This window comes from Epinephelus moara, chromosome 8 (genome assembly GCF_006386435.1).
Source record: "Epinephelus moara isolate mb chromosome 8, YSFRI_EMoa_1.0, whole genome shotgun sequence".
NCBI lineage: Eukaryota > Metazoa > Chordata > Actinopteri > Perciformes > Serranidae > Epinephelus > Epinephelus moara.
In genome coordinates, this window is record NC_065513.1 from 23,336,625 (window position 1) to 23,355,125 (window position 18,501).

Genomic DNA, 18,501 nt, shown 5'->3' on the forward strand with positions numbered 1-18,501 from the left:
AGAATTACAATATTTTATTTCCATGGCTAAGGAAAGATTAATCAATATTTGTGAACATGAGTTACTCTCTCTCAAAGCCAGAAACCAGATTAGTAAATCTCAAACTTGTGATGTCATCAAGTAAAAAGTCTGGAGCTGCTCTGTAGACAATGAATTCCTTTTTATACCCGAATGAGCTTTAGGGGACTTTCCGTTCACATCAGGGATCCAGGCCTGGATTATGGGCAGTGCTAGGGTATACTTAAAAAGTGGTCTCCAGTTTGGTTCATGTATACTCTGGTACGGTACACATCAGGTGTGAACACCAGCTGTACCATAACACAGAAAAGGGTTGCTATTTAACGCAACTACAAGGCGTTTCTAATAGGTTATGAAAAAGTCTCAATTTAATACTGATAGCTCTATATCAGATGGCAGCACAGACAGAAACAGATCTGGCTTTGTTGCCAACTTCAATATGCAGTCGGAGCTCTGGCGGGAGGCAGAGAGCTCCGTGCCCAACAGCAGCAGCAGCTCCTCCTCCAGCCAGGAGCAGAGCTTCACCCTGCCGCTCCACGGGCCCCCACCGATGACTGTCTCTGGAGCAGCAATGTCCCTTCTACAGCACTTTTTTCCACACTCAAGGAAACAAAAATGTCACACAGATGATGACACAAGTTTACTCACATACTGAACATTACTAATGTGAAACCTGAGCAGAGGGTGAGTGGAAAAGGGAGAGCAATCGTACTGCGACACAAAACATATCAATCACACTACTATAAAAACACCCTTATTATTATTAAACACCCTTATTCTGTTGTAGTGTTCTCAGTTCTGAAACAGAAAATGTACCCATATAGGCTACTCACAGCATTGCCCTGGCTCCTCTCAGTGTCATCCATGACATATTTCCCTGTTCATTGTCAAAGGAGCAGCTCCAGATGTTATACCCTATGACATCATAAATTTGAGTTTAAACCATAGTTTTTTGGATTTGGGAGACAGTTGTTCATGTTGACAGATATATTTGTTGACTTATAGACTACATGAATAACATGTTTAAATTTTGAAAATGGACGTAGTTACTCTTTAACTTGTGTTGGTTGTACCTTTATAGCCAACAAAGCTTTGACGACTGCACTTCCCACAGTTCCATGCTGGGCCTCTAAACAGATTTGCAGGCGGTGGTACAAGAAACATCCGGGGCTTTCAGGTTCCTGTTTGGCGACCCGTCGCCATTAGTGCAAGCTCGTTGTTTCGGATATATTTTTTGATCAAAATCTCTGAATTGCGACGTTTTCCATCTTTTGGAAAACATTTAACGCCTTGTTAAGGGCATTTTGTTTTCCTTAACAAGTAAAAACCTTAAATTCGGGGGGTCTTGGCCCCGCGTGGCGAGCTTTCGTCCTCTCTTCCAGCAGTCTGCATAACTTGAGACGCCGATATCGTGTCTCTTATTTTTTCTCCGGTTGTTTTATTGTCAAGATGTCGCCGTGATGGGGTCTCCGCGTTTGACAGAAATGAATCAGGGCCTTCGTCGCCTGACCCGCACTCACTGCAGCCCGTTTTCCCCTTTGTTTTTTCATTTTGATGCTAGAGAGCTCAACGGCTCTCTACTCGGAGCTCGGCCCCAGCACCGCTCACTGCACGGAGACAAACATGGAGAAAAACCCCAACAACAGCACCAATACCAAGGTTCCGCCTCGTTCCAGCTCCACAGGCCCAGCACCGGCAGACTCTAAACCCAAAACAGGTGAGTCAACATATCAGCATACACACGAGGTTTTCAAATTCAATGTGTGCATATGAAGCTAAACACTCGTTGCCTTGTGGCCTGTTGGGGCCTAGCAGTAGCGCAGAGGTTGTTTATCTTGTATGGCTGACGTCGCTGTCAAAACATTTGGCCCTCCAACAGTCAGAACTGTGGCTAATGATTGCACACTGCACTATTTTGAAATACCATCTGCTCTGTTATCATGCACCACAGTTGTCACATTCGTGGATGCAGACACAGTGATATATCTTGACAATCGACTTTTGCAAACATGAAGTTTTACATCTAGCTACTTGTGTAATTTGCACACCAATCTGAATATGTGACAGTTAAATAAGGCCACTCTTTGAATGTTAAGGTTTTTTTTGTGTGATTAGGCTAAATTACCTATGCACAATTTTAAAATAATTTCATTACTTTTGTACGATCATATGTTTACTTAAGAGGTAGTTGTTTCTGACTTAAAAGAAAATGGTGGACAACCCATGTTGAAGCTTGAAAATGCATAACCAAAAGAGACTGACCTGTGCCCCCTTTAATGTCAGTATAATTAAGTAGCCTATGTTTACATGCCTTTATAAAACTAGGTCACCAAGTCTCCCATATGACTTACTTTTTCTTCCAGCACTTTCTGGTTAACAACAAATCAGGCATCAACAAAATAGAGATACTGAAGGATAATATTTCTGTATTCATGTTGCTAATATTTTCTTTTTTTTTCTTTCCAGAAAATAAAAATAATGGAGGCTCTAAGCGCTACAACCGTAAGCGTGAGCCCTCCTTTCCTAAAACCGACAGTTTTCAAGGCCCTCGCCACACCAATTCACAGAAAAGCAAGAATTTTGACAAGAGACCCCCTCAGAGAGGTGGAGGACGACAATATGGAGTTACAGGTGGAGGACGACGTGAGGAGGTTGGTATTCTTAAAGGATCACCCTTTTAAAAAAAAACGATGTGAAAATAATTTCAATAATAAGAAAGAAGATCTCATCATTGAAGATTTGGAACTTTGAACAGAGTCACAGCATCAGTTTTAAGTTCAGATATGCGTTATTGATTCTTATCCACCTTTGTCTCTCCAGGTAGTAGAGACACGCCGGGCCGAGTTTAGCCCGGCTCAGTTTGCTGGACCGAAAAAAATAAGCCTCAACCACCTGCTGAACTTCACTTTTGAACCCCGTGGAGGTAATGGTGGCATCGGAGATGGAGGCTCCTCCGGTTGGGGCCGCCGAAACAAATGGGGCCACAAGCACAAGCCCTTCAACAAGGAGCTTTTTCTGCAGGCCAAGTAAGCAGCCCCACCCTACAATACATAACATGGAACAGACAGCCTAAAAATGTGGGAGTTATCTAACTTTGTGTGTTTCAGTTGCCAGTTTGTGGTGACTGATGACCAGGACTATAAGGCTCACTTCACTGATCCAGACACTCTGGTCAACTGGGACTGTGTGCAGCAAGTGGTGAGTGCCTGTCAACTGCTGAGCTGTGCTACTAGTACATGCCTATAAGAAATAAAACCCACATTCATTTACATACCGATGCACATAACGATAATCCATTTGTGTGCGTCTACAGCGCATCTACAGTCATGAGGTGCCGTCTTGCCCTATCTGCCTCTACCCTCCTTTGGCAGCACACATCACCCGGTGTGGACACATCTTCTGCTGGCCATGCATGCTGCACTACCTGTCTCTTGGCGACAAGAGCTGGTCAAAGTGCCCCATCTGCTATGAGGCAGTTCACACCGCTGACCTGAAGAGGTAAATGACAGATAATCAAAGCATTATAGACAGCAGTAGGAGAGAAGTACATATTTATTTTAAAAGGATGAACAAGGGAAACACTGAAGCCTCCACATAGAGGCAGTTTAATTTATTTAGGTCTGATTGAGTTTCTTTGACAGTTTCGTTAAACAAGTCGTTTATTTTTGCAGTGTGGTTGCTATGGAGACCAGGCAGTATGCGGTCGGTGACGTAATCACCATGCGCCTGATGCGGAGGGAAAAGGGGGCTCTGGTGGCCATGCCGAGCTCTCAGTGGGTGAAGGTGGAGGAGCCTGTTCGCTTTGGAGGTGAGAGACAGGGGTACCTTTAACTATGAAACAGATTGTTGATTTCCTCTTAGCATTATCGTCCTTTAAAATTATTTTATATGACTTACAGTAATTCTGTAGCACCTTCTACATACATACATACTTGTTACATCCTCAAACAAGTTGGATTATGTTATAATAAGATTTACGACCATCTCTTGTAGACAGAAATGCAAGAGAATCATTTTGCACTTTGTATTTTCAGTGTTAGTATATAACTCTTAAATGGGATAATTACCTTAACACCCATTCAACATGTGATGACATGTGTTTTCTAGATGCGTGTCTAAGCCCGTACTCCAAGCTGCTGCTGACCTCCCCGGCACAGGTTCTGAGCCTGTTGGCAGAGGAGAAGGCTGTCCTGCAGGCTCAGCTGAGCCAAGAAGGGGATGCCCAAGGGTGTTTCATCCAGAGCGCCCTTTGTCTTTTGCAGGTAACTAATGCTATATTTCTTTCCACACAGTACATAGTTAGCAATAAAATCATTGTATGAATTGAGGGCATTTAAAATAGATACATCGAACAGGCATGGAAAACATTGCTACTGATAATGGATAAAGGTTTTTGCTTTGCCATTAAATATAAAATCAGCTGTCTCTTGCCTGTCTCCAGGTGGAATATGAAACCCACTTTTTGACACTAAGAATAAAATACATGTTGACAGTCTATGCCCCCTCTCTGCCTGGATGTCTTCATGCTTTAGGAGCGAGAGGAAATGCTTCTGAAGCAGCAGAAGGCAAATGTGGAAGACAGCCTTGATCTGTCCTCTCTAACTCTGGAAGAACCTTCTTCTCCTGTGGAGGAAGTGGTTTCTAACATCAGCAGCACCAAGGTGGGTCCAAAAACACATATTTTCAACATTCATGTTTGACAGTATGGTATCTGTTGGTAATAGCATTAAATTATTTCACTTGCATGTTCCTCCCCAGCATTGTAGCTTCTATTTTATATGGTATTATTGGTATGCTTATTATTAGTAAGAGGTCTCTTTCCTTTGTAGCCTGTGCTGCAGTACTCCTCTGCATTTGATGACGAGGTGGCGGAGGTCCCAGAGGACGCCACTGCAGAGCTTCCAGGCTTTCCTGAAAGTATTTTGGAGAGTGTCCTAGAAGAGCTTCCAGAGGCTATGATGGATGCAGCCCCAGAGCCCCAGCCTGATGAGGAGATCCCTGCCAGCCAGACAGATTCAGGCCGCCCTTCAACCAGCGTGGTGCATGGACCCTTTTACTATTTCTACCAAGGTGGGTAATTCCCTGGACTCCTGCCTTTTCCTTGACCTGCCCACCAAAATCAGACGAAGTTGATTTTTAAGTTGTGTCAGGCTTGGCTGCTGTGAGGGTAATGTTACTCTGAGGAAACTGTGAACTGAAAACATCCTGCTTACATAAGAACCAACACTAAGAACAATAGTTTAATCCAGCTACAGGAAGACAGAGAGCAAATCAGCTCAAATCAGCTGTTCACAGGCTAATAAATCCTGTTTGGTTAGTAAAAAACAGAATCAAAAACATTAACATACCTTAATCATAGCTGGAAAATCTTGTAAACATTAGTCATTAAAACAATAAAGGATGTCTTAGAGTCTGACCAATAAAAAGTGCAGGAAGCCTGCTTGTCTTGGCTGTATGGGCTGTTGGTTTTTCAACCCTCACCTTTAAGTTTCAGTGTTGACTCAGTTTTTTCCCATTTCCTTTTCCTCCCTCTCCCATGTTTCTCAATCCAGCTGATGACTGCCAGCAGATGTTCCTGCATCCTGTGAACGTACGCTGTCTGTTGCGTGAGTACGGCAGCTTGGAGGCCAGCCCTGACTCCATCACTGCCAGAGTGGTGGAGATAGTGGGACACACAGTCACTGAGGTCAGCAAAACAAGGAAACACAACCTCATACTATTTATATCATTTTGGTGTGGCTGTTTCAGCAGAGAATGTGGCAGTCTTATATATATTATGTATATTTCTTCCGTATTTTGTTGGTCTGCTTAAGTCACAACTGTTAAAACATGGCAAACTGCTTTAACCGATTTTCCAAACATGTCTCTGATGTAGGAGATCCGTCGTCGGCATCGCTATCTGGCTCATCTGCCTCTCACATGCGAGTTCAGCATCTGTGAATTAGCCCTGCAGCCACCAATCTTGTCCAAAGAAACCCTGGACACATTTGCAGGTCAGAAAACTTTGCCTGCTTTCAGGATGTGAATTTACATTTCTAGCAAGGAGATTTCATAGATTGTAACTGTGGCTTGTATACTATTTCTTCCAAACTACTAGATGACTTGGAGAAGAGAAAGCGCCTGAGGCAGAAGAAAGTGAGGGATGAGAAGCGCAGGGAGAAGCGAATTGAAATTGAGGAGAACAAGAAGCAGGGTAAATGTAAGTACAGCTGATGAGGTCCCAACTGACATGATACTTCGAAATAATTTATGCAAATCTGAAAGATATTAGGCTGAGGTCAGTAACTGTATTTGCCCTCATATGTCCCCCTCAGATCCTGAGGTGCATATTGGATTGGAGAACCTTCACCATTTCCCAGCATTCGGGTCTCCTCCTCACAACAGCAGCCCCCCAGTACAGCCTGACTTTACATTTGCCCCCCCTTCACCCCTCAGCAGCAGTCCTTCCTCTGGTAAGAGCAGCTCCGTCCTCTGTGATTATTGTTTCGTGCTGTAATTAAACTTCAGTTGTTTATGTCTTATATTTAAATACTGTGAGCTGAGCATTCCTTTTGTTGTTTTAGATGGGATGAGATTCCCAAGTCTGAATGCGCAAAGCTCTTCACCTATTGTGGGTAGTGTGGAGGATGACTCCCACTGTATGTCCTTTGCACAGGTGTGTATGGCAAACACACAATTACTAAATTAGCAGCATTGTTCAGTGACGCTGCCTTTTTCATAAGGGCAATGCAACACATAACTGAAGTGCTAATGTTGTAGCACATGAGTTATTTACTTGACATGGTTCTGTGTCCTGTGTAGATGCTAAGAGATGGGAAAGCCAGAGTTGATGCTGGGCCCAGGATCACTCCAAAGAAAGGTAGTGCAAGATTGTAGATGCTGTGGTGACTTGAAAACCTAATGTTACAATTTTTAACCACAGCACAAATTAAAGTTAGTACTGATTCAGAAACTTGCAATACTTGCACGAAATGGGTACTGTAACTTTAAATTCAATTTTAGGGTCCTCTCTAATTAAAATAGAAAGGTCAAGACAAAGCACTGGAATCACTTGAGGTCATGCATTTTGTGTTAACATTGAAGTGACGTGCATGAATTAGATGAATATACTCAAAGAAGCAGACTAGCTCTTGGTGGTGGGCTGCAGCAGTCAGCTCAAAGTTAACTGGAACAGTGTCAGTGCACCTTATTGACAACTGAATACCAAGTAACAAAGAGATTGATCCTACTTCAACCAAGAGCCAATTTTGAGATATTACATTTGGTATCAAAGGAAAAATCTGTTAATTTATCATAAAACTAGTCCTGAATATGTAACTTCTTAAATGCTCTGTTGGACTTTTGTTTAAAAGACAGGTAGCATGTGCTGATAGGTGTGGGGGTGAAATAGCTGGAGCTTTGTGCAGCATTGTGTATTTCCTGTTTAGCCTGTTTCTTAACAACGGTTGAGCAGTATAACACCTTGAAGGCTGCCTAAAGTAAGTATTGCGTTTTGTGCCTTGCAGATAAACTGCTAGCTCCCCCATCAGCAGACAGCGACGGAGAGAGTGACGGGTCCGACCGTGTCCCTGTGCCCAGCTTCCAAAACTCCTTCAGCCAGGCCTTTGAGAAGGCACTTCTGCAGCTGGACAATGGTGCAGCTTCTCCTCCACAACCTGTGGTCGATGCAGGTCTGGCATCATTGAATCACCTCCGTCTTATAAATTAAATTTTGATAGTTCTTCCAAAGCTGGAGTGTTTGTTTTGAGGCTGTCACTCATTCTTGGTGTCTGTCTTTCAGATGAGAGAGGAGGGAAAAAGAAGAAGAAAAAGCAGAAGCTTCTGTTCAGCACATCCATGGTTCACACAAAGTAGACAACACTGAAGTTCATTTAATCAACCTGTTTCTTGAGTTGATCCTCCCACTGCTGGTGTGTTTTTTTTACTTCCATGAAGAACTTTCTTGGAACTATAAACTATGGAAAAGGGTTTTAGTATGTAGCCAAAGTTCATGCTGCTTTCAGTCATTGTTCTGTGGGCTTGATCCATTATTTGGTGACATGCCATCAGTTTAATTTACATAAATTTTCATTGCACAGCTAGGTCAAAGCTTTGCAGCTACCTCCTGTCACACTGAAAGCCGTATGGATACATTTTGTTCAGATACTAAAGCAAGGGATACAACAAGGTGCTGGCTTTCATTTTGTATGCTTTTAGGCTTTTCCTGCCTTCCAGAGACCTGACTTTCGTCACAGTGGTTGCTGTATGATGTCCAACTTTTCTGAGTTGAAGTTGAACCCAAACATCTAGGATCCATGAGTAATATTGATAGGATAATTCTTGGTGCTTTATAATAGAGTAGCAGTCAGCCAGCTGCAGATACACTGCACCTTTATATCTTTCCAAGGTACTCAGTGCTCAGATATCAGCCTGGAACTTCAGCTTAGAACAGATGGAAACAAATAACTATGGATACATTTCAGTGTTTACCACAGGTAATAATTTGGGTTAGAGCTTCATTACCCTTCAAGAGGATAGATTTTGGGATTAAGGTCAATGCCCTGGTATTCTGTAACAACAACATGAATACATAATGTTGTAGTAACATTGTGAGGAAGTAAAAACACAGTATTGTATTAAAGAGATGAGGTCTGTTGGCTCAGCAGAACTCCAGTATATCCTGCGTGGTTAAACCATAAGTACGCACTTTCTTCTTATTCAGTTTCTCCTCTGTGTCATCTTCTGTTGTAGAAGGTGTACTAACTTTAACATTACGCCCCCAGTTTAATTTCAGTGTTGAAAATGTGTGAAATTGGAGAATTGCTGACATTTAAAGAATGCTTCTGAGACCTGAAGAGAAGCCGATTGAAAGTTTGTTTTGTTTGAGGGTTCTTTAATTCACCTTTAATTTTGAGCAGGTTCAAAGACTAGTGAAATAACTAGTCTGATGAAATAAATAAACAATTATGCACAATCAAGGAACTGACTGTTTGATGATGCTTTTAGTAATGCCAAAGATGGTAAGGGATCAGTTGATATATGCAGTACTTACTTTTCTCCACATGAGGGCAGTCCTGACAAGTCTGATTTGAAAAGTGTACTCTATTATGAAGTTATCTCAGAGTCAGCGCACATGCATGTTTGGTTAGTATGATCAGGGTCAGACATGACTGAAATTAATGCATTATGTGGGGTTACCCTTTTCACACAACAGGTCTCTGCATCCAGACAGACATTAGTTAAAGTTTTATACTGTTCATCTTTGTGAAACAGTAAGCTCCAAATGGGTTTATTTTCTTGAGAATGAACAATTATTTCTGTATAGCTGCGATGGGATAATTCTTGTCCTATCACATCCTGTCTAGCGGCAAGCAAATGATGCGTCAAGTTATCGGCATTCAGCTGGACAACAGCCCGGAAGTCGAGTGATTTACCTTTGATAGACCCGAGTTGCACAGTTTATTTTGGTTACTCACCAAAGAAATGCCTGCAGACTAGAACGGACCTGACAACGTATGTTGATGTAGGCATACATTAAAGGGATAGTTCAAAAATTTTGAAGTGGGGTTGTATGGGGTACTCATCCACAGATAGTGTGTTACATACAGTAGATATCGGTCAGCACACTTCCAGTCTGGAGAAGCAGGCTGGAGCCTGACATGGAAGCCAAGCAATCTACTGCTGGGAATACGGTCAGCAACAAAACATATTTTAGCCACCATATAAAAGTCACACTAAAAAAATCAATATCAGTATGACTGTATGCAATTTTTGAGTAAATGTAACGGCTTTACCTTTCCGTCAGACAACTATTTTTCAACGGGATTATGAAGCTGTTTTATTGCTCTCCTTGAGGCCAGACTCCATTGAGAAAAACAGTGATTCAACAAAGCTGAACAAAGGAGCCGCTGGTCTTCCATTGCCTTAGAGTTGTTTTGTTTGTGTTACTGTGTGACTTTAAAATGATTAGTTCAGATTCACCAAAGTCACACAACAACACAAATTAACTGATTGATGCAGTAGTGGACTCTGCTCCTGTGCTAAGCAAGCTAAAATTACTGTTTTTGTCAATGGAGCCTGGTAGATGCGGAACTGAAGCTGATTTCGGCTTCTCCACTAGAGCAGGCTATCTGAAGGAAAGGTAGAGCGTTGAAAACACTCTCAATATGGCATACACTTAAAGTGATACAGATTTCTTTTAGGTGGGACTTTTATAGGTGGCTTTAATTTGTTTTGTTGCTGCCCCCATCCATAGCAGTACATTGCTTAGCTTCTGTGTCGGACCCCAGCCTGCTTCTCGAAAGTGAGTCGACTGACATCCACTGTATGTAATACACTGACTATGGAGAAGTAGCATATTCAACCTCACTTCAAAAGAATCCCTTTAATGTCTCTGGTCGTTGTACTACATTACTACTTTGGCTCTGATATTAGTTCAGTGTGTGCTTGTGCTATACTTTATTTTGAAAGTATGAACCGGAAAACGCATGTTGGGCTGGCTCACTTGACACTGCTGTAGAGGCTAACCAGTCAGTCGGCTTGTTCAGCGCTGTCTAGTCGAGCCTGTCAACAACACTGCAACCTGAGACGGGATAGCCAGCCAGTTGGCTAGCTAAGTAAACCAGCTAAGTTAGCTGCACAGCTAGCCCCTGTATTAACCAACTATCACGACTCGTAATTACTCCTCCGAGTCGGCGAGATGTATTGTTTTTGAAGTTGTTTCGACAAGAGAAGAGGCAAAACTGACTTTCTCATTTGGTAAGTTGTCTCCAGTTCGGATCAAACAGCCTGCGAAAGACAGGTTCAGTCAGTGTTTCCATTTTGCGAGTCCAGTTTCTTGAGTTGTTAGCTTACCGTTGCTAGCCAGCAAGCTGTTGATGTGTTTATCTTCACTCGTATTTGAAGTCCCCGGAATTATAACACAGTTTGGACTCGACGTTTGCCGTGAATGCATCTTGGTCATTCAGGACTTGGGGATAGTTTTTGTGCTTTAATTGCACTCCTGGTCTGAGCAGGCCAACTCTGTCTTTTCCTCAACTGGACCGGGTACTGTCCGCGAGGTAACGTCAACGGTAGTTTAACGTTAAGTGAGCGGACAGGACTTGTTGCTAATTCTAGACTGAGACAGACTGACTTTCATGGAAATGGCTATTATTGAAAATCATAAAATAACTGTGGCTTGGCTTATTAGTAAAAGTCAGCCACTGTTGGATATTCAGATTTATTTGATTGACTACAAATTATTTGTATTAACATCTCTTAATTGATGATCTGCAGGTAACTTGTGTCTTCATGTCTGTTCTTTTTATGCAGATCATCAATTAAGAGTCAGTGTATTGAGTATTCCATACGATGGCTCTTAATTGATGATCTGCAGGTAACTTATTGCATGTATTTTTGGGGGTTATCTCTGTAGCATATGACATGTACACTGCACATCAAATCTAGCCTTTTGGTTAACTGTTGCATATTTAAAGTCATGTTTAACTGTGCTTGCCCTTGTTTAAATGACTTTTGAATGCCAAGGAAGCCCTAAAAACCACGTGCTTAATAATGATGAATATTAGATACAGGATAAACCCTGCATAGAGTCCTCTTGGGTGACAGCAGACAACAGAGGTTATACATTTAGATGTTGCACTGGTTACATTGCATGTTTGTGGATTGTAATCAAAAGTGTTTTTGTACACTATGTGAGAGACTACACTTCTTCTTTTAGTTGCTAATAGATTAGCTGACATGTCTGTATCAGGAAATGTCCTTTGTATAACTGGCTGAACCAGGTTACTGACTTTATCTCCTTCTGTGTTGGCTTCCTGCTAGAAATCAAAGAAATGCCTCTGTGACTTTTGCTGCACCTTTTTCTTAAAATATCCCTGCCAATCATTTTGAGTATTCAGTACACAGATGTATCATGTTAGAAATTATACAGATCTTGGACTTTTTTTTTTTTTTTTTTACTTTTTGTGGCATTCAGCAATGAGTCTTGTGTGAAATACTCACATGTCTAAGGCTATATAAGGCAGATACTTCCCTAATCCCTGCTGTGCTGCTCGACCCACTACACAGTGAATGTTTAGCATTCCATCTTAGCGAAGGCGTTTCCTGTCAACATCTAAAGTTCAAGTTTTCAACTTTTCAATCTCTCTTCGATGAGCACAAGACACCATGTTCTCTCAGTATCATTATGTTTCCTTTTCTCCCCATTTCCCATTTTGATACAATTAATTTATGGATAAAAATGGTGTTGTCAGCACCTAAGTAGTGGAAAGTTATCAGAATAACTTATCACTTGATGTACATAAAATGTACTGTGCAGAAAAAGAACAGACATGAAGACATGGCTCATATACCAAACAGTACTGTAAATAGTATTTATAGCTAGATCTGGCATTCACAGATTGAATTTACATAATAATAAGGAGTGTGTGAGTGATGGCAGGTAAGCAGTGATAGAAGAACAGGAAAAGGTAAACACACTGTAGGGCAGCATTCAGTTAATGACTTTCCTCATGCATTTTGTTGTTTTTTCATATCTTGCCAAATATGCCACCATCTCAAATGTAAGGGTGTGACTGTGTTTACTCAAGTCTGTGTCAGTGTAAACATCATCATCTCTTTGCTTCATTATGGAGGCGTGAGAACACCGCAGTGACGAAGTATTTGGACAGCCCATAGCAGCTCTGCCGTGATTTGTCTTCCAGAACCTTAATCGCATCTCTGTTGATGAGTGAAAGCTTGTGTGCTTTGTTGACACAAAGTGTGTTCCTCTTAGGCTCCTTCAGCTCCTTCCTCCTGTGTGATATGACATCGCTGCTCAGTTACAACAAAAGCCAGAGCTCTACAGCAGACGGTTGACATCTGGTCAGGTAAGATATGCTGGGATTACCTCGCAGCAGTTGGATCTAGCATGTCTTTTTTTCCCCAAAAGAGTTGTTGCTGGTCTGTACAGCAACAACACAGCAACATGTGGAAAGCATTATCGGATGTGAGGAAGGAGTCTCTTAAAGGGCTACATACACAGGAGTGTGTGAGTTGTAGTGCTTTCTGTCTTTGTTTTCACAATAGAAACAACTGATAAAACCCGATTATCATCATAGTGTGTCCAAAAAAACATGATCTGGGGTTATCTCATACTAATCACGTTACCTTTATTTTTACATTGAGGAGTTAGTTCCAGGTATGTGAAAGTTTATGAGGGGTGGAGCTGATTGTTAAATGGCAGTGTGGTGTGAGCTTGCAGTGGAAACTCCATTCATTATGTGAGCCTGATTTGCCTGTGTCACAACATAAAAAAGAAAACAATGATATTGTGCAGATGTCCAGCCCCTCCCCTGTCTCAGGATCCACCTGAAAGGTACACAGTCCTGATCACTACTGTGCCAGTAATTCAGCCCAGTGATGCACATATTACACAACTTAATTTGATAGATAACAATTAATTATGTAAAATGAGCAGTTGATAATATATTATATCGCATGTCATTGCAGAAAAAGTACAGGTGTAATTAATCAACAGTAATGACTACTACATTCAGTTGAAGGTAGAGTTGTTCTGGTACTGGTTTCAGTATGCTTTGGATGCTGCCTAAAATGCTGCATCAGGTATCCACAACTACGCAAGTCCATTTACAGATCCAATACCACTTTTTTTTGTTGTTGTTGATAACTTTTAAAGTAGTTTCACACCCAGTTTGTGAATAGTGTAACATTAGCCATAAGCAAAATGTCACAAATTTTGCAATAGTCTAAACTGGAGAGTCCCACCAGTTTAGGGTTTAAGTTGGTTGTAAACAACTTTTGTTAAATTGCAGTGGTATTGGATCCGTACTCGGTATCTCTTGATACACAAGTTCAGATATCGGAATCGGTATCGGGATAGAAAAATGGTGTTGGAACATCTATAGTTGCAGGGTCTTGGTATTGTGCATGTTGGCTTACTGTGATGCTTTAATGGCTCTGAGCCACTGTTGATAGTGTTGGGTCCTGTTCTTTTTCAGCTTTGAGGAGTCCAAATGTCTGCTGTGAAGAGGCTCCTATTTTTCTGAAATTATTGAATATTAATTATCAATCAGAGAGACCTCCAGTGAGTGTTTCATGAATGCTGTGTTGTGTCCACACACTTCCAATCAAATTAGCACTAGGTATTTAACCCTAAATAAATGATTTTTTCACAGCAGACATTTTAACTTGTCACTGAGGCAAAAAGTCCAGTGTTACTAACAATGATAAAGATAGCTGTGTTCTATTCAAGTGACCTGGTAGGCTATGACTGTGCGGCAGTGAGTCAGCATACACAATACCAGGACCCTGAAGCTGAAGCTGCTAAATGGAATTTATCCATCATTAATTTCATTATTTATGCCTCTGTGACCTGCTGTCAAAATATATTTTATGAAAAAGGTCTATCAGTGTGAATATGGATGACAAAAACAGTAATTGATTAATTATATCATCCCTTATTTAGCTATCAGCACACGTGCTTTAACCTGCTGGAGTGATCATCAGTAGCCTTGTGTAAATAACTTTCTGGCTCATGTGTGTAATTGTGCTGCAGTGTAAGGCACTCCCAAGACAAAGTCCACAGTAATGGCTAGATAGTCTGAGTACTATGAGTCTAATAATAAAAATGACCATAGATCAGTTTCATTTTGTTTTCCTGAGGATACACTTTTTGCTTTGAAGGTGCTGTTGAAGAGGATGGCTGCTGAGGTAGAAGTTCAGACAGGGGAGGTGGGGAGGACGGTGGTGGGAGGACGACTTCATCTGAGTCCCCTGACTGATTCCAGCAATAAGAGCCTCATCGAGATCCCTTCTATCAACCCATCCCATATCATCACTCCAGAACCTAACAAACCTGTCCCAGGTCCCAAGCCACGGCTCACTCCCAAACCTTTTGCTGTGGAGAGAAACCCTACTATTAAGCCCATACTTGCTCCGAAGCCCCATACCAAGCCCCGACCAGAGTCCACTCGCCTCCCTGGATATAAACCAGAGCTTCCACCAAGTCCAAAACCACAGCAACCAGTTCCTGCTGTCAAACCCAGGCCAGTGTCAACTAATCCGAACCGACCTGCCCCCACCGCCTTTAAAACATCTAATAAGTTGAACGCTGGACAAACAACCAAGCCAGTAGTCCAGCCTTTTAAACCAGCCCCTTCTCTTGACTCTGGAGACCCCAGTAAACCTATTCCTCCTCTAGCAGCAGAGAGGTGGAAACCTGGTTTATCCAACTTGGCCTATTCTAAGAGCCTTAAACAACTTCCAGCAGCAGAGTGGTCTGGAACCACTAAAAATGAAGATGAGAAGGACCAGTTGACACCCAGCAAAGGTGGGACCTCCATTACCAGGGCCAAGTCCATGGGGTTTCTCGTTCAGGTAGGGCAGGAGGAAGAAGAAAAGGAAAAAGCTAACCCTGAGGCAGCAGTGCCACTGCGGCCGCAGCCCAGAAGCTCCAGGCCCAGACCTGTATCAGCCATTTTCCTGGATAGTCCTACAAAGACAGAGACACCAGTTCCTGCCCCTCGCTGGGCCAGACGACCACTTTCAGCTGATCTCACGGCCAAGTTTGAGTCAATTGGTCTGTCACTGCACCGTAAAACTCCCAAGGCAAATACTAAGGAGAACACTCCTGAGGAGAAGGCACTGCCACTGAAGAGAGAGCAGGAAAAAACCCCTAAGAGCACCTCACCACAAAGCACTGATGGTGTAGCTCCGTCTGCTGTCTCAGACCAAAGCAACAAAAAGACAGAAGAAATGACTGTGAAAGAGACCGATGAGGATAAGCGTGCAGTTAGCATCAAGTCACGAATCAGTCTTCTCCTCGATTCCTCATCCTCTCCTGAGACAGTTGTCATAGGCCAAGGGTCAGATCTCCACTCTCCAGTGCAGCCGGTCCCTGAACCCGAACCAACAGTGGGTGTCAAACAGCTCATCAAACAGCTGACAGAGGACACAACACCAACTCAGAGCCCTGTTGTGAAACCACCACTGAGGCCCCGCCCCTTGCCCCTCGACCTGACTAAAAGGTAAGAGCTGCGCCTAATGTCTCCTCAGCCTGCTTTTGTCCCATGTCTTTGTCCACGAGTTCCATTGTCATGCATGGCTTTTGTCTTGTGTGATGTATGTTCATCAGGTTTTCATCTGAGTGGTCACCAGACCTTGGCAGTGTTTCCCTCAGTGAGGCACCAGACCATCATGAGATCAGCAAAGATCCTCAGTGGAGGGTAAGAAAGGGACTAAGCTTCATATGAGCTGGTTTCTGTTGGGCTGAGTCTATGTTTAAAAAATAAGTGAATGAGAAACAGTGTTACAGCTTAGTGCTAGGGAAAGCTTTCACATGCTGTCCTTTAACAGAGTTGCATTTTAGTGTGTTTCTTGTCATCTGTTGCCAAAATAAAAATAAAGGCATAATAGCAAAGAGAAGAAAAGACAAAGCAAGAGGGGCACATGACCATAATATAGGTAAAGTCTGATAAGAAGATTAATGCACGTTGACAGAATGAGCCATATTTTGTGCCCTTACACTTACTATTATAGGATTAGGCATGAATTGATAAACCATTGTGAAATATGTCTTAAATAAAAGTAAGAGTGTTTGCCTATGCTGTCGACCCTGGCCTGTCTGTTTCCCCAGAGGAAATGTGGCATTACAGCAAAAAGAATTGTCACTGCCATAGATGTACAAAGCTGTGAAACCTAAGACAGCCGGCACATAAATCATCCCCGGTGGCTGGCGGTTATGAAACACGCAGAGAGGAGATCACTGGGAAAAGGTCAACACAGAGAGGCTTTGATTACCACCTCTGCACCACACCCACTGTTATGAGGCCAACACAGAACAAGGGGATACCATTTCTATGCTCACAGTTGTTCACTCAATCACTTTACTCTTTTGAGGGCTATATTATTTTTCTATGTAATGTTGTCAAGTCACATGTGTTTTTAAAGCTTTTATTTCTGTCAAATGTTTCCATATTTGTCATAGCATAGTGATCAAATGGTGAAGTTTGAGAGAGAAAAAAAAAAGCATGGTTGTTGAATGAATAGAGAGTATGTTCCAAGCTTGCCATTATCACTTAACAACTGTCAATATCTCTGGATTTTTTTAGACCGAAGATTCAGCTCTCACCCCTAGTGACCAGAGGACATTTGTGGATTTGAAAGATTCCCAAGTGCAGCTCAAAAATGCCTCCACGCCTGAAACACCTGAGGCGGGACAGAAGTTTGGCGCCACTTCCAAGGAAAGTGGTCCCAGCAGTGACGTACAGACAGTGAGAGCATCCTTGTTTGAAAATGTTGTGGAGAGGCACAGTGTGCTAATGGTGGAGGACAGCAAGCCATCAAACAAGGCTAACGATTCACTCAGCAGCCCGTCATTTAAGAGAGGAACTGGTGAAGATGAGGGAACTCTGGTCACTGCCACTTACAAAGAGCCTGTATCTCCATCAAGTCCCCTACGGGTGTTACATGCCTTTGACACTGTGCAGGCAGTGGAAGAGAACAGGGCAGTAAGTGAGAACATCCCATCAGCTCAGCGGGAGGATAAGGCCATGACGCTGCGCTCCAGGCGCTCAGAAGGGAGCAGGCCGGTGGCAGACAGGACTGGTTTAGCACAAGGCGAACCAGCTGTGGCTGCGATGCCAGAACCGCAGCCTCGATATCTTAGAGTCGGAGCCTTGCCTAAGTGGAATAATACAGGTCCCGAACAAGAGGCTAGTGTGGATAAAGGGATGCTAAAGGAATCACAAAGGGAAGGAGAAGTGGCGTTGCATCAAGACAGAGGGAGGCACAGAGAGGCAGAACAGGAGGAAGTGGCTGCAGCTCCTAAACGTTTGAAAATGCTGCAGGCAGAAGAACAGCCGAAACCCAGGGCAACTTACTTTGCTCTGACTGGACAAATACAGGAGCCCGTTTCTCCTGTAGATCCAGGATCAAAGATAGAGGATATGAATGTGCACTTTGATGAATTCTCTGTGAGGTCTGCAGCAGGTAGCTCTCAAGGGAAGGTCCTTCCAATAAAGAGGAATCCATCATTTGAAGAAGCATTTGGAAAAACCTCTCAAGATCAAGTTGAGGAGTTGATGATGAGGAGTCACATGTCCCACAGGGAGATTAGATCAGCGTTGGACAGACAGACGACAGAGGAAATGATTGAAGTTGAAAAGAAACGAGAACTAAAAAAGGAGACTGAAAGACACATGGCAAAAATGAGAGAGCTTGAGAGGGAAAAACAGAGACACCTGGAAATGGAGAAAGAAGCACATTTAGAATTTGCACGAATGAAGGAGAGGGAGATGCAAAGAGAATATGAAAGGCAAAGACAGAAGGCCTTTGAGAAGGAGAAACAGGAGTTTGAGGAGAAACAACGTGCACTAGAGCTTGAAAAAGAGAAACTGCAAGAAATTGAGAGAAAAAGACAAAGAGAACTTGAAAAAGAAAGGCAAGAATTGGAGCGACAGAGGAAGATTGAAAGAGAGAAACTGCGAGAGCAGGAAAGGGAGA

The 18,501-nt window shown here is 42.6% G+C and overlaps 2 protein-coding genes across 3 annotated transcripts in view; both read left to right on the forward strand.

Annotated features, from left to right (window-relative positions):
* The first annotated feature begins 1,195 nt into the window (after positions 1-1,195).
* Positions 1,196-8,975, forward strand: rnf10 (ring finger protein 10). Of its 2 annotated transcripts, XM_050051174.1 has the most exons (17): positions 1,198-1,735; positions 2,485-2,669; positions 2,839-3,044; positions 3,126-3,216; positions 3,332-3,516; positions 3,690-3,826; positions 4,126-4,280; positions 4,551-4,679; positions 4,848-5,088; positions 5,571-5,704; positions 5,894-6,011; positions 6,116-6,217; positions 6,333-6,470; positions 6,582-6,673; positions 6,820-6,877; positions 7,524-7,688; positions 7,799-8,975. In XM_050051174.1, the coding sequence occupies exons 1-17, from the start codon at positions 1,573-1,575 to the stop codon at positions 7,870-7,872; spliced, it is 2,373 nt and encodes a 790-aa protein (XP_049907131.1). In that variant the 5' UTR covers positions 1,198-1,572; the 3' UTR covers positions 7,873-8,975. The 2 variants fall into 2 exon arrangements, with proteins under 2 accessions (XP_049907132.1, XP_049907131.1); XM_050051175.1 differs by lacking the exons at positions 6,582-6,673; positions 6,820-6,877 and having other exon boundaries at positions 1,196-1,735.
* A 1,461-nt stretch (positions 8,976-10,436) lies between these two features.
* Positions 10,437-18,501, forward strand: part of si:ch73-138n13.1 (titin homolog) — a 30,274-nt gene continuing 22,209 nt past the window's right edge. Inside the window, exons 1-5 of the mRNA XM_050051140.1 lie at positions 10,437-10,755; positions 12,773-12,866; positions 14,683-16,025; positions 16,133-16,223; positions 17,109-18,439. Coding sequence (XP_049907097.1) covers positions 14,698-16,025; positions 16,133-16,223; positions 17,109-18,439 — 2,750 coding nt within the window. The 5' untranslated portion in view covers positions 10,437-10,755; positions 12,773-12,866; positions 14,683-14,697. The remainder of the gene's footprint in view (positions 10,756-12,772; positions 12,867-14,682; positions 16,026-16,132; positions 16,224-17,108; positions 18,440-18,501) is intronic.